We start from the raw sequence: 16,504 nt of genomic DNA, 5'->3' as shown, positions 1-16,504 counted from the left end.
CTCGGTTTAGTTGATTACATTTCCTGTTCTCGCCAAGAACTTTGTAAGTACTTTCTGCTTTTGAAGTGTCAGATAGTGTATAGCTGCCTCAAAGAAAATGGTAGTTGTTGCTACTGAAAACTTGCAGATTGAATTATTGCTATATTGAAACTGTGTTTGAGAAGTTGCTTCCTCTCCTGTAAGGGAAAACAAATTCCTTAGCAATTGTTAAATTAAGGTAAGAGCTCTTGTATCTTTGTCAGATCATGTAGGAATATGTTTCTGTCACTCTGTTATCTTACAGGAGCTGCTGTATTCTGTAAGAAAAAAAATGCCCCGTATTTATGTGTGATTTTGTTCCCATAAAATAATAGTTCTCACAATTTTATAAGTTGTGCCATGAATCCCGTCTGATATCTACTAGTACTTATCTCTTTGTGTTTGCATTTGATATGATTGTTACTTACTTTCTGGCAATCATCCCTTTGCATTGGACTTTTTCTTTATAGTGTCAGTGATTAAAGTTTGTACTGAAAAGGTAATCATGTTCTAATGTGTAGTGGGACAAAATTGTGTAAGAATCGAAGAATATGTTGTTAAGGCATGAAGCAGGCTTTCATCAGGTAAGTTAATGTGTCTTCTTAAAAACAAAACATAAAAAGTTAGAAGTGGTTAAAAATCAATAAATAGTGTTTTCAGATTTATAAGGTCAAACTGATAGGTTCATGTTCTAAAGTTGTCCTTTTCTAATTTAGAGAGATTTTGTACTTTGGACTAATCTTTAAATAATTTAGCATTCTGTAATTCCATTTTAACAAATTATGGGAATTAATTCAAACTTAATTTCTAATTAGCTGACATTGCAATACATAGAGATACATTGTAGAGCTTGCATTCTTATTAACCTATGGATTATGTCATGTGTCAAATGGCATGGACTCACTTATGAATTAGGTGTATATAGAGCTGGAAAGTGACTCTTCAATACTGTTATCTTGGTACTCTCTTGTGAGCTCTGGCCAAGGGTATTTTGTCTTGTAAATGGACCACTTTTTATATAAATTTCCTATTTTATTTTAGAATTTTTATTGCTGTTAGTAGAGAGGTTTGTGCACTGGTCACAGTACAGTCTCTTTCCATAGTATCCACCGTTTTCGCCAAGGATGATGGGAAGAAGTGTTTTCCACTTTTAGAACTTCATTAAGTATTAATATAAAACCTAAGTAGACCCATATGTATTTCAGTCAGCTACTGACTTGCTTGAGTTACTTCTGCTGTTAAGGTGTCTGGATTTACAGAAAAGAATGGTGGTGTTCTGTGGTTTCTTGCCAGTTAAGTAGTTATCAAGTCCCACTATAGTAGCCCAGATATCACATCCTGTTTCTTTCTTTGTGGTACTTGAGGTAGGGATTTTTTTTCTTCATATATATATATTTATTAATTTTAAAATTATTTTTTAAATAACTGTTCACTAACTCTTGTATCCTTACAGGTACGAGTCTGTAAGGACTTACCTATGTTAAAAACATTCTAAATATATTCTAAAAACACTCGACTAATGCCATTAGCTATATTGAAAGCCCAAATTACCTCTTCCAGTACAGTGGCTTGGAAATCAGTCAAGATTAAAGGCCACCTTCGATATTTTTTTGGCCTGCTGTGTTTGAGCATACAAGTTCTTGTTGCCAGTGTCGTGCAAGTAGATGGTGTGGCTGCATTATGCCCAACTGCCCTTTACTTACAAGAGCTCTATGTTGACAAACACATCTGGCCGAGTAAGTTCCATACCTTTCCACAGCTGGGTTGGGAGCAGCAGTAGTTCTGAGCCTGGAATGTGGCTCCCATGTCTTTGTACCCCTGATGAGATGCAGGAGCACTTTACCACAGTGCTTTGTGCAGAAGCTGACAGGTGAGAAATTTTTATGTATTCTGCAGTCTATGGTGAAGGCATAAGGTTCACTGGAGCCCTCCTTTTCTCTTTCATACATTTTGTTTGCTATAACAAGGTCTTATATCTATTGCTGTGACTAGCGAACAGGGACGTATAGGAAATGAATTAACAAGTAATGACATTCCAAAAATAGAGCACACCCATTATTAGAGGAACAGGAGACGCACTCCGAGTGTGTTCCACGTCTGACCATCCTTTAACTGAAAGTGTCCTGTCATTTTAATATATGCAAAGTGAACAAAGCTCAAGTTAATTGTCATGTCTGAAAAACAGCCAAGGAGTGCATAGTGCTTACTAAACACTGCAGGGGAATTGGTAAATGAAACCTGACAAGGCCTGAAAAATTATAGTCTCCCTAAGATGGAACATATAATATGAAAAGGATGTGTGCCAAGTTAAGATTATTTAATATGTTGCAACAAGGTGTGCTTCACTGGCTACCAGATTATAGATGGCACTTTTTTTTTTGTTTTGTTCTGTTTTTTGTTTTTTTCTTTTAAACTGACAGCTCTGATTCAGCGGAGTCTCTGAGTCAGCTATTTGTTATCTAGTAAATGACCTTTTTGGCTGAGGAGGTAGGGGGAAAAAAAGAGTGGGGAATGATCGAATGCGTATGTTTTGGAATAGTATTTTATTAATTATCATAGTGATGGAAGTGCTGGATTAGTATAATAATGTATCAATACAATTAATATAGTTTGCTGTTTGCTTCATAATTTAAGTATAGCTGCTTTAATCTTAAAAAGTAAGTTAAGACTTTTTAGTGCAAAATAGTTACAGTACAACAAAACCTTTTTATTAACTCAGTGTGCTTGCGTCTCATTATCTGTTTCAGTAGTTTGTTACATTGTACTTTGAGATTCACAAAGCTGTAGTTAACGTTCAGTGGCATTTTTTATCTGCTGTTTTTTTTTTCCCTTCCCCAGGGGAGGTTTAAAAATATGTTGGATTTATGTACTGTAGTTTGAAGTGTAGTATATTGTATTTGATTTCTTTTTTAAACAGGCACATTAATTATACCTGAAACATTTAAGAAGGATTACAGATACAATCCTTTTTATGTCTTCTTTCAAAAAGCAACCATTGTGTTTACCAAAGCTGGCACATTTGACTATGAATATATATGTATATTTTTAACCTTAAAAACAGTGTGGCTTTAGCTCTCTGTCATATTGTTGTTGTCTGTGCCACAGGCAACAATATGGCTTGTCACTTAGCCATCCCATCCAAATTCTAATGTAATCTTCTTACTTTCATGTGTGTTAAAAATTGGATTCAAAATGGGACCGTATGAACACACTTAAATTTTGTAGACAGGCTATGTTGGATGCCTCATTTCTATATGGTGTAAACTGAGTATCTCTGTAACTCATCCTGAAAGTGGGGAAATCAGTCAAAGGTCACTATGTTTGAGCTCATCGAGATCAAAACATGCCGAACGATGTTTTTGTGGGAGCACTCTTGTTTTTTGGCTGAGCAGTTTTTAGGCAGGAAATAGTATGCTCACATGTTGAAAGTGGTGGTGGTGTGGTGAGAGCTGGTGGAGAAGCTGACTGCATGGCCCCAAATGCCACGCTTTTTAGAAGAACACTGGCTCTGAGACTGGCAATCGCTTAGTGCATGACTGTGCTTTGATACAGGCACTCTAATAACCTAAACTAATTCATGTGAAACAGAACAGAAAATGATGTTGAAATAAAATATTTTTTGTGTTTAAAAAGTTAAGAAGTTTGCTGTTATCTCTGTACTCAGAAGAGGAACCGTGTAGGTTTCAAGTAGCACTAACAGAATTGAACGGTCAACTTTCAATATGTAAGAGTTCAGGCTTTCATTACCAGGAAAAGACCAAGTAGTATTGAGAAAGAGGGATGTGTTTTATTTTATTTAAATGTTGTAGATGATAACAATGTAATGACTTATTAGATTATAGAATTTTAATATCATGGTTTTATTTATAGTGGTAGTAATATAGTATGACTTATTTACTTTTGATATGTGCCAAAATTTTACTGTAGCGTATTTGATGTTAACTTTTTGGTTTACTGGGTAGGGTTTTCATCTCTGCTTCAGGTTGTTTTAATGTCATCCTGGTGTGTAGAATAGAATTTAGAATGTCTGTCTAGGTTGCCCTGCCAGTTGACGGTTCTCATAGGATGGTCTTCTGCAATGTTTGGCCAAACCAAATGAGTGCTACTCTAGGTGCTTTTCTAACCCTTCAAGAGCCTTCAGGTTATTCAGAAGGTTATTTTTTAGTTATTTTACTGCAGTACTTAGTTGAGAAGTTGTATTCTATCTTCTGTTTAAACAGCTCAGATATTGACATCCATGGAATGAATATTTGCTTGAGAGGAATATAAAGGGAATATTCTAAAACTAATTTAAATTGTGTTAAGGTTTTTATGTGGTCTTCAATTTAATACGTTTTTCAGGGTTCTTCTCTTTCACATTGCATTTCCAGTCATACAGAATCCTTTTGATACTGAACAGTGAGTGTAATTTACACTACCTTTTTGTTCCATAAGTTCTGTCCAGTGGAGACATCAGAAAATAACCCTTGTTATGTATAAGAGCATCCCAGTGAAGCTAGATAGCAAGCTACCACTGAGTGTAGTATAGGTCTGCTTTAGCATTTTTTACAGAAATGAACAGCTGAAGGATTTAATTCTCTGTGGTGTCTAAATGTTTCTGATACTGCATCTTAAGATTTCTTAGATTTTTCTTCTTTTTTTTTGGTGTGCTTTTGTTATGGTTTCTATGATTATCAGAGGTTGATTTAGCATAAAATGGTGTTACAGAAGTCTTTAATTAGGAGACAATTTACTCTTGATGCTTACTGTTACGTGACCACATTGTCAATCAACCTTTTAATTGGTAATTCTAGTTCATATAAATAAAGCTACAATCGGTATTGTCAAAGGGATGATTAAAACAGCAGATGAATGCATATGCAACCAGTTGATACGAAAAGCTTCAGTTTAATTTCTTAAGAAATGAGCTACTTGAATCAAACTCCTTTACCTGCCTGCTGGTGATTACCCATTAAATAGTCTGGGTAGAAGTATCAATTTTGAAACTCTTGATTTTGGATAGGACTATGGTGTGTGCTTACATATGAATGTCTCATAAATATTTCCCAAGAGCAATTTATTTTTTTAATTAGCCTGAACAGCCTCTGCTTTGTGTAGCGCTTTAAGCAGTTTTCAGTAAATCGATTCAATCATGCAGCTGTTGTTTAAAACTTTTCCTAAGTTACTGTAATGCTCTACTGTAATTCCTAAGTTACTGAGACCCAGAATCTCACTAATTAGTACACTTAATCATACCTTGTATAAAGCATGGTAATATGGATTAATCATTCCTAGAATTTCATAGAAAAACAGAGTAACAGAAACCTGAGTGTTCATAGCTCTGTAAACAGTTTGCTATTCTCGTGTAATAGTTGTGTGCCAAGCAATGTGTACAGGCTGACACAGAGTGGCCATGCACTTAATCTTTACTTGCCAGTCATAAGTCCACAAAATAATTAATTTGGGGCTGCAGCTTTTTATATTAAGATTTAAAAGTTACTAAGATCAAATATCTACAACAGTCTCATTATTTCTTCCAAAGTAAAAAAAAAAATTGCATTGAAAAGGAATATATTTAGTTCTTATACGAAAGGAATTCTGGCTTACTGGGTGGCATTTGTGATGTTAAGATTCAGACTTTTGAGCTGTTTAGCATATAGCAAAGATGACAGTTAGTTATGGTTATTATAAGTGAGTCTTAAACATGTTTTACATTAAAATATCTCAATATTGAGTGTTTGCTTTCTTGGTAATATTATTAGTATTAGGTGAAAAAATTGAAAAACAAGCATTTTTTCGTTAATGTACAGCCTTTTTTGTTTTTCAGGATGTGACTTAAAATGACTTCTGATTCTGAAGGTCCCCTGAATAATATGCTGTGCTTGAATGTTTGCTAAGGACAAGTAAGTGACTGATTTCATATTTGGACTATATGTACCTGAATAGTTATTCTCTTACCATTTTTAAAGCTACAATGTACAAACTGTACATGTAAGTATATAAGAAGCATGTTCTTAAAAAGAAGAAAAGGGGAGGAGGGAAGGAAGATGAAAAAAAACCCAAACAACAAAACCCCGGCCAAAAAAACCAAGCCAAAACCCCCTTACTTCACTACTGCCAGAAAGGAGTTTTCTAAGTTTGTTTTCTTGTGGATTCCTATCTGTATAAATGGGAACATCAGTTTCAAGAATATTTTGTATTAGAAGTTTCACTGGAAAGCTATCATAAGCTGTAAGTTTGAAATAACAAATTTTCATGAATGGAATGTCTTCTAGTTTTATTTGTATCAAATACAATTTAAATATTCTCTTAGCATAAACCAGTTAGTTTATTATAATTTGCATCTTTAAAAGCTGTGAATTATGCCTTGTTTTTTAGAAAGGAGGATTATACTCAATATTTCAACATTATATACAATAAAAAAAAATCCAGACCATCTTCATGGTTCATTGAAAAGGACTGGTTTGATTTAATTCTTCATAATTGGCTTATTTTGGGGAATGCTAAGAGCCAATTTATGCTTTTTCCCTGGTCAATTTTTCAAAGAAGAAATCAGCTCGGACAGAAGAGCTGCCAACCATGCAAGATACCATGAGTACATATATTTAGTATAGGAAAAACTTGATGGTTTCATGGGACCAAAGAAGTGTTAAAAATAGTTTTGTGCAAATAATATGATATTTTTAAATATTTTGGATATGTTTTAAATTAGTATTGTGTGGTTGTGCTTTGTGGGTTTGGGGTTTTTTGGGGGAGGTGTGTGTGGTCAACTATTTCAGCTAAACAAATACAAAAACTGAAGCATATAACTGTTTATATTTTTGGACCCCTGTTAGGATAAAACCTCCCCAGTTGCCATGTCCTATTTGGTGAATAGGTCTTTCATCTACAACTGCTGAGAACACGGGCATGAGGGAATAATGCTTGAGTTGGAGAAGGAAATCAGTGCACTGAAAAACAAACTAGCAGAAAGTGATCTAATGAATGTTGTTAGTAGCTTTCCAATTTGTGTGGGGATGACGTGAGTAAGACCAAGGAAGAAACTATCCTATCACACTGAAAACTTTCTGCTTAGTACTTCTAAGTACTGTGCTTAGTAATTCTTGACGTCCGCTTGACTTGAATGCACTCTAAGAAATGGCTTTGGGAACTTTCCTGATTTCAGACATACCATATTGTTGACATGTGCATCTTTTCTTGGTAGTCTGGGACAGAATTTTAGAAGCTTTTTTTCCCCCCCCCCCTATCAAAATGCTTAAATTTTGGCAGGTTGAAAAATCCTAGTGAGAAATGCTGACAATTTCTTTAAATTCTATGGTTCTGTTTGGAAGGCTGTACATGTATTGTTGCAATGGGTGGATTTATAATTACTAGAACTAATATTACCTGCAAAAAACACTACCTTTTTAACAGTCCATCTTTGGTTTTCACTGAGACATGAACAGACCTGACATGTGAAAAGTATATAGTACATTGCAAAGGACGTAGACACGTGCACTTCATTAAAAAGGGCAAATGTTTTTTTCAGCACTTTTACTGATGAGCAAAAAGGTCTTTATTATTTTTTGTTTTCTTGTTTCCTCTTTTAGATAAGTGAGAAAAATTTTGGAAAATTTAGGATTTGGTAATGCAAAAGCTAGTACTTATTATTTGCAAATAATCATGAAAGTCTGGAACTTTTTCTCCAAATATTGCTGCCTTTGGTTCCGCTTTACTGGTGGAATATCAGTATATAGTGGTTCATTACTGCTACAACCAATGGAATTAAATGATGTTTTGCTTTGAAGGCTTTGAACCATCTCTTATGTTGTCTTGGTTTTTCTCAAACTTACTTTAAGTATAAACTTTGGAGGGCTCTGGACATATTTGCTTCCATTCAACTTTAACATTCTCTGTTTCATACAAATGTATACCTTTCTGAATTATTTGGCAAGAGCTAGGGCTTTGTTTTTCCAAATAACTTTTGGAAAATAATACTGGACAGAACAAAGTGTGGCTTGTGTCATCTGTTTTCAATAGCTAAATGGATCAGAGTTTTAACATTTGAAAGCTGTGTTTTGAAGCTGTCTTGAAATAATGATTAACTTCAGGAAAAGCCCCCAAGCCCCCTAAAATAGATTTCTTCTTGGAAAAAACTTTTTAGATCATTAGAAATTATAGGTTCATATTCAATGAATAAATATAACACTTTTTAATATAACAAATATAACACAAATATAATACTTTTTAACTGGTGATTTCTTTCATTATTAACTCACTGAATAATGGCTTCTTTTGCTAATATTTCCCGTAGCAGGGAAATTAGTTTTGCTGTTAACAATTTGTACTGTAAATCCATCTGTATTGGGAAGCACCTTCTGTAATTTCCTTAGCTAAGCAGTTGCAGAGTTGTTCTAGGCATTACATGCCTTCCCAGCTTGTAACGATACTCTTAGGGAAAGGAAAATACATGTGCAGGAGCTCTGCAGCTTCAGGCCTGAATAAACTACCACAAGCTATGTGGGTGTAATAGTAGGGAAACAGCCTACACACAAATTACCTAATTTTTCCTTCCTTCTCCAAGCTTCTATGTTTAGACACTGAAAGGTTTTCTTAAATAGAAGAAGGGTTATATTCTCTGATATGTAACATGTTTGTGAGACAAAATTTAATAATTTTGGTTTTCTATTTAATCACGTTGTGAATTATCTGTTAGTACAGGTAGATGCTAAACCAGAAATGACATTTCCGTTCTAAGTCATTTAATGCAACCCTGTTACCTGCAAAATTATATTCTGGTGAAATGTCTGTCCTAACTCAAATTTTCAACTATTTGGTGTATTTTAAATCTTTTCTCCTCTTAAATAGAATTTGGCTTCTGACATACTTGCTGTGCCCACACCCTTCCTGAGCTACCTTTAAGTCTTATATTTTAAGCTCTTCCTTTCTTTTTCCGCAGTAGCTCTTAACCCTGCAGCTCTGCCTGTGAATGCAGTTACGGGGGAAGCACCAATCCTGGAGTGCGTGCGTGTGTCACCTACAGAATGACTCTTGGGACTCAGCCTGAGCTGTGAGGTCTGTAGGCATGAGACCTTGTGAGTCACATGTTCTGTGGAGTGTCAGCTTCAGATAATCAGCTGCTTTTTGCATGTTGATAGCCTGTTTATATAATCTGTTTTTCAAACTGCTTACTTGTTGAGATGAGTAGTTTTTCATTCGGCTGCTTGTTGAAGAAAGTATCCCTGCAGTTGTTCTGTGCTATGCTGTCATCTAGTGGTGTAACAGTGTATTTTTCTTGATCCTCACATAAAGTGGGCCACTATGAATGTATTTGAGAGTTTTTTTCCCTGGAGGAATATATGATTGAATAAAAGTCTTCAGGCTTGCTCTTCTGTCTTTCTGTATATTGGGTTTTACCTTATTCATCCTGGGTTTGTATGAAATATTTAGATGTAAAACCAACTTCTTATCTGTGCAGTCCCTAACCGTAGTTACGGAGTAAAGTGTCTTTTGTAATTGTTTATTTCAAATGCAAGATTATGTTTTACTGTTGTTTTTATTGTAAAGTACAAAGTATATTATCCTTCCTCTCCTAATGCCTATGAGTTGGGATTAGGATTGGTTATGAATACAATATATGTTGAGCGTTGTAACATTTGTTTAGCTGTAAAGAGAATTTATGCTTTAAAGAGATGCCATTTTACTTCTGCCAGAGTAATCTGGTGTCTGTTCCCCAGTGCAGCCAGCAGTCCTCTGTCCTGTCTAGCTTTCAGAGGTTGTACTGCTGTAAGAAGACTGCCATTTTAAATTATCCACCCATAGCTAACATCCTGCAATAACAGTATCAGCTATTGCAAGCGACCCCCGTTCTGCTTCATGCAGATATATTCTTGTGTGTCTTTGCCCCTTCAGTTTAGACTTTAGAAAGAACTGAAGCAGTACTATTTTCTTTTGCCACAAAAAGCCAGTAAGCGAAAAACCCAATCAGTCAAGGTTAATACCTCAGAAGTAATACACACACTTCTCTTTTTTCTTTAGATGGCTTGTCCTGGAAGCACTCACTTGACTAGGTGCCTTTCTAAGGGGTGGGCTTGCTTTGCTTAGGGTACACTGCTGACTTGTGTTCAGCTAACTTCTTGTTCACCAGCGTGCCCCGATCCTGTTCTGCAGAGCTGCTTCCACTCGGTTGGCTGCCAGTCTCTGATACCGTAACATAAACTTCATTTAGTTGAAGCCGTGTCTGTCGGTTGCTTGTCCTTGTGATATGTGATCACAGACTCCTAGGGACTTGGTCATCCTAAGTCAGTTTTGGTTTTTTTTTGTTTTTTGTTTTTTTTTTAATATCTGTAGTAACCGTGGGTTTTGCTTGTGGAGATCCTTAAAGAACTTTTTTTTCCTGAAAGATTTATTAGTGCCTGGATTATACATTATGGAAAAGTTTCTCTCCAACTAACAAATATAACTGTCTTACCTAAATGCTTAAGACCAGTTACTGTTGTTGCTGTATGGGGTAAAGAAATGCAGTCTGAATTATATTACAGTAAATTAAATTGACATTTAATTTGGAAATTTCTTTAAAAAGGATAAAATAACACTAAACTTCTAACTGCCCAGTCGCGTCTTGTTGTCATTGTGGTACAAAAAAACCCCAAATGCAAATTATCAGATTATTTTGTATTTCTAATTATGTTCTAAAATAGTCTGGCTACATAAATAGCATAGCTCCATTGTAAAGTTTTTTTTCTTCCGTCAGCATGTTGTTGATTGTTGCATAGCAGGCTCTGGCATAGATGTCTGCTTTCCTCTGTGACTGTGTTCCTTTTTCCTCTTGGGGAGTGAGGGGAGATGAGTGTCATGGATATATGCCATGGCCTGTTTAACATAACTAGGCTTCAATAAAAGCAACCTGTTATTTTATTGCATTATGGCCCAATCTTAGCTGCAGAAGCAATAGGGTTGAAAGAGTTCTGAAGTATTTGCTTCGCTTGTCCTCAAAGTTTTAGAAAACTGTGTTAATTTTAGAAGGTTTAGCAAGAGATATGAAGTTTAGACTATAGTAACCTGTTGAGTTAGAGGTGGTAATAGTAAGCCAAGCTTACTATTATAACCCAGCCAAGTGTGGAACTCTCATTTAAGCCCACTGATTTACTCCTAAGGATGACAATTATTTGTGGCTGCAGTGGTTAGATTACATGAAGAGAAAAAAGGGGCATAGAGAAAAGGAAATTTTATTCAGTGTTTCTGTATTTTCAGTGTTTTGGTCATATGTTCTGGTAACCAAATGTTATTTCTTAATACTAAAAAGGTATATGGATTTCCAGTAAAAATACTGACTCATAAATCCTATAAAAATAAGTAATCTCTGCATTTTAAATTATTATTTTTAGGGGTTCATTCACAATTCTTATTTCATTGTTTTTAGTTGCTGATGCATGTTCAAGATGAGTGGATTAGGAGAAAACTCCTTGGATAGCTTGACCAATGAGTCAAGGAAGCGCAAACCGTTGCCCTGTGATACACCAGGTGCAAGGTGTGTTTATATAGACTTCTTTTCTTCTTGTATTATAAGTTTTTAAAAATATTTTTCAAGTTTTCATTGCAATTTAAAATTCTAACTAATCCTTTTATTCAGTTGAAAAATTCTCTATGCCAGCTTCTGTTGTGAAGATACAGAACTTTACTATTATGTGTAGATATGCCAAAGCTGATGAACTGTGCTGTACAATTAGACTCTTGTGGAAATCTTAATAGAGTGAACATGTAAAGAAGCACTGTTTGAAGCTGTGATTGCAAGGCAAAAGAAGAAAAACTTCTTGTTTCGCAGACATTTCAAAGGCAGCATGTTATATCTGGTAGTTGATTTGGCAGGCCTCATTTCAGGTCAGCACAGAATACTGCAATAGGTTCAGCACTTGTCCTGACTTCCATTTCTCCAGACTAGTTCTTTGCAAGCTCATCTCAAATTTTGGCATTCCATGCTGTCGTCCTGCCCCTCACTCAACTCTGTCAGAGATTGTTATCTGAGGGAATCCATTTTCTCTCCTCTCCAACTTCATTGCTTTCCAACACACGTTAAGAGTTCTGTGTTATCCTTTCAGGTTCTTGTTCCCACAGAGTATTAACCTTTATTAAATTTGTCTTCAGTTTCACCAAAATACCATGTGAACTCACATTTCTCCCTTTGTTATATGTCCCCACTGTCCCATGCTAATTATCTCCATCATGCAACAGATTGTGTATGAGATACTCAGATTCTCCCACCATATCCCATATCTCTTTGTGAGTGTCCTCCATTCCAGTTTCTCTTTCCTTTTCTCCAGTGTCTGTCCATTCAAGAATTCTGTTTTTCAGTTTGTCACCCTTCATTAGTTTTCTTTATCTTTCAAGCCCTTGCTTTGTCATGTATTTGTTTTCTCCAGTATTGGTCCATGCATGCTTTCCTAACGCTCTCACTTGGTTTCTTCTGAAAGAATATTCATTCTTTTGATTCTCTCAGTCTGCCCATTCCCACCCCTTCCCTTTCTCCTGAGTCCTTCTTTTCCTAATCTTGGCATGCTCTGTGTATGACACTGTTCTCTCTGTTGATTTAGGCTGTAGACAGTGGCTTTACTCAGCACATTAACCTATGTAGGAAAAGGAATTTCAGAGGGAGACTTCATCCAGCAACATTAGGTTGTCTGGGATTCTGGTTTTCTTGGATGTTGAGATGACATTTTTGTCCTGATGCCTAGAAATTTCTCTGAGGTATCCCCTTCTGTAATCGTCCTGTTACAAGCAAACCAAAGGGATTTCATAGATTGTTAAAATTCTATTTGATTTGTCTAATAAATTATAAAGAAATGTAAAGTAACTTTTAAGGTTAAAATATACTTTTTGTATGAGCGTTACAGTTTTATAATAGACAATTACGATTTTCATTAAAGATAGATCAATCACAGGAGGATTTTTTGGATGAGTAGCTTTCTCATATCCTTTTAAGATAAATTTGTACTTAAAATTCCTAAAAAAAAAAAAAAAAAAAAAAAAAAAGAAAAGAACTGAAACAACCCCAAAACCCAAACCAAACAACAGTGTAACAAAACACATTCACTTCAGATTTATGTTTGCTGGAAGAGTAACTACTACATAGGTTTAATAGGTAAGTGTTACATGAGGTACATTAAAGTTCACAGAGTGAGCCCAGCTTTTGTATATGACGGTATGTAAGTATATGAAATGATGTTTTTGGTTCCTAGTCTGACCTGCAGTGGTGAGAAGCGTCGGCGTGAGCAGGAAAGCAAATACATTGAAGAACTGGCTGAACTGATATCTGCTAATCTGAGTGACATTGACAATTTCAATGTCAAACCAGACAAATGTGCTATTTTAAAAGAAACTGTGAGACAGATTCGACAGATAAAAGAGCAAGGTACAGTTCCCTGCTAAGCCAAAATAAATAATTTCATTTTCTTGTGATTCCTTTCCCAGAGCAGTAGTTACTTGGAAAATCGAGTGGTGTCTTTCATAAGAGCATGTCACTGAGAAAGTCTTTGGACTTTGACTTGAACCAAACCTTTAATAGTCTTAAATAATTTTCTGTTTAAAAGTACGCAAGTATTTGATATCACTTTTTTTTATTGGGAATCAGGGCTTTAAAACTTTGTATGACCTTTCTTATCAGTTTCCTGAAAATACTAGGAAATCTTGAGATCAGCCACAGAGAAACCAGAAACATGACATTGTACAATCAGCTGGTACAATATACTAAGTACCCACCAGTATGAAGAATATGTACCATTGTCTTTCATTTCAAGGGACTTCATGCTTAAAGGGAATTTAATGCTTTGAAATTAATTTCTTAAAAAATACCTAGTTTCTTATGGGACATACTTCCAATAAGATATATTAATTTTTATTGCTGTTTTCCCCTATTATATTTCTGTGGACTTTGTTTTCTTTTCTTGTGCTGTTTAAGACATGCTTCATAAATGCTTAAGTATTGGACTCCAATATATTTAAAATGCATTTAGCTTGATATCAAACAATTAGATAGTGCAGTTGACTGTACTCGTATAATTAAGTCAACAAAGGAGAAAATAGCAATGCAGCAAGTTTCGGTAAACATAATTTTTGAAATGTATAGTGAGGGATATATATATAAAAAAATTATTTTTTTTTTAAACCACTCCCTCCTTCCCCCCAGCCACCCCCAAATGACAGCAGCCTGCCAAGTGTACATATTTCCCTTGCACAGCAAAGCATTAAAAAAACCAAATTAACTGTGGTATATATTTTACCTGTCTTGGTAAATTGCCACATCTTTTGAAAACATATTAAAACAATGCTAAAAAAAAAAAAAAATCTTAACTTCTGTTTCTAAGGTTTTTCTAGTGTAATCTAGTGTATTCTAATGTAATAATTCTGTTTCTTTGTAGAGTTGAGTATGTGATAATCTTCCCTTAGGATGTTGTACTCCTCTTGTGGTCTGCTTAGTGAGCCAGCAAGTATCACAGAACAAAGTTTACAATTTGTTTTCTGTAATTCTGCTGCTTGGTGTGGATTCCCATTCCACCTTCCCCTGCAATTGATTTATTTAGGATATTTTGATTCTTAAAATGTGATTTCATTGTATACATACATACACATGCACGCATATATTAACATGAGCCAAAGCCTTGTTGTAGAACAATGGTGATGGCATCTGAAAACTGGCCAACGACGATGAGATGATCAAAATAAAACCATAAGGAAGAGATATGTTATAATGAGTGTGTTTAATGGCCATTGAAAGGGTCAGCAGGGATTCATCAGACAGATGATCCCAAAAGCAGCAGAAGAAATATTGTTCACAAAACAAGTTGATCTTTAACTGTCAAGTCAATTTATGTAAGCAAAGGGTTTGGCATTATATAGCTGTGACATTTTTTCTGGTCTTAACCAACTAACAATGTATGAGACTTCCTCTCTTATTCATGCTTTTTTTTGGCCTTTATTCACACACTTCCTAGAATCTGGCTTATAATATTAAAATCTTCATATGAAATGTTGCTTTACTGAAATGTATCTTTTGGGTTTCAGGAAAAGCAGTTTCTAATGATGATGATGTTCAGAAAGCTGATGTATCTTCTACGGGTCAAGGGGTTATTGATAAGGATTCATTGGGACCTCTTTTGTTACAGGCAAGTGTAAATCCCTATGGAAGAAAATACTTAAGGCAGGTGAAAATACTATAATAAAGCCTGCAATCCTACAGTAATAAACAGCATGCAAGAACTATATTGAAAGGGACAGGAATAAAATCTATCATGTTTTCTTAATTTTGCTGAAATTCTCTTCAGAATGAAAGAGAAGAATAGCATTTGGCTTTTTCTCATGTTCTTGTGCTTCACTTTTTCCAGTAGTCATTAGCAAATTACTACTAAAGCAGTGCTTAGTAATACAAGGAATATTTTGCTTTTTCTGGAGGATAGGCATTAAAATAAATGGATAAGATTTTGCAAAGACCAGAGGTTTGTGATGTATTGGGGTTTGTGTTTCCAAATTGTGAAGCATTTTAAACAAATGTTGCCATCAAGTAAAATAATCTAATAATAGTTGTAAAAAAAGGTGCGTATCAGATAGCTTTTCTTTATTCCTAGAAAACCAATCCTATATTTACAAGTCTATTAAAAAGCACTTTTGAAACTTAACTGTTTTACATAGATATTGGAGGGTTTCTTTCAGTTAAGAAAATACAGTATTCTAAGATACAAATAGACCCCCTTACCTCGTGGTGGAAATGGCTTCATGTTCGTGTCTTATGACTTGTTTCTACTGAATTTCTTCTTGTTTCAATTTGCCAGCTATTGAAATAATGTTACAAATTCATTATCTTGTGTTCAAATAAAGCAAGAATGAAACAAGAAGGCTGATTATCACTGTCAAAGAGCTCAATGCAATAACAAATGAACAAATTAATTTTTAATATTGAAATCATTCCTTACCAGACACAACTTTTCCCAGAGAAAAATGTAAAACTTCAGCTCTACCCTTGAAGAGAAATGCATGTATTGTAACTTGACATTTATCACCCACATAGTTTCTAAACTAAATTATATTCAGAATTAGGCAGTGTGTCTTATATGATATGTTGTCATGTTAATATTTAGGCATTGGACGGTTTCCTGTTTGTTGTAAATCGAGATGGGAACATAGTGTTTGTGTCAGAAAATGTCACACAGTATCTGCAATATAAACAAGAAGATTTGGTTAATACGAGCGTATATGGTATCTTGCATGAAGAGGACCGGAAGGACTTTCTTAAAAACTTACCAAAATCTTCAGGTAATAAAAGCTGACTTACTACACTGTTACCGGGCTATTTGAAAACAATCAGAGAAGAACAAAACAACTTGTAACGGATAACCTTTCAAAACAAATTACTTATACAAAGAATATTTGACCACAGAAGTATGTTAATCTTGAAAAATACTACTATGTTGTTACTAAGGCACACCACCAGAAATCAGTGTGCCAGAATTTCACACGGTACTTTAGCCTTTGCAGTTTG

General features: G+C 35.0%; 1 protein-coding gene across 10 annotated transcripts in view; it reads left to right on the top strand.

Moving 5' to 3' along the window:
- Nucleotides 1-16,504, top strand: part of NCOA3 (nuclear receptor coactivator 3) — an 85,374-nt gene that overhangs the window by 47,443 nt on the left and 21,427 nt on the right. For 7 of the 10 annotated variants that reach the window (XM_063350486.1, XM_063350485.1, XM_063350484.1 and 4 more), the window contains 6 exons: nucleotides 5,825-5,900; nucleotides 8,936-9,051; nucleotides 11,399-11,506; nucleotides 13,212-13,384; nucleotides 15,034-15,134; nucleotides 16,104-16,278. In XM_063350486.1, the coding sequence (XP_063206556.1) occupies nucleotides 11,409-11,506; nucleotides 13,212-13,384; nucleotides 15,034-15,134; nucleotides 16,104-16,278 (547 nt within the window). In that variant the 5' untranslated portion in view covers nucleotides 5,825-5,900; nucleotides 8,936-9,051; nucleotides 11,399-11,408. Of the gene's footprint in view, nucleotides 1-102; nucleotides 218-5,824; nucleotides 5,901-8,935; nucleotides 9,052-11,398; nucleotides 11,507-13,211; nucleotides 13,385-15,033; nucleotides 15,135-16,103; nucleotides 16,279-16,504 lie in introns of those variants that run through there. The other 3 variants (XM_063350482.1, XM_063350483.1, XM_063350478.1) reach the window with 3 other exon arrangements.

This window comes from Chroicocephalus ridibundus, chromosome 12 (genome assembly GCF_963924245.1).
Source record: "Chroicocephalus ridibundus chromosome 12, bChrRid1.1, whole genome shotgun sequence".
Taxonomy (NCBI): Eukaryota; Metazoa; Chordata; class Aves; order Charadriiformes; family Laridae; genus Chroicocephalus; species Chroicocephalus ridibundus.
The sequence above is the reverse complement of the archived record's forward strand: the minus strand, read 5'-3'. Positions and strand labels throughout refer to the sequence as shown.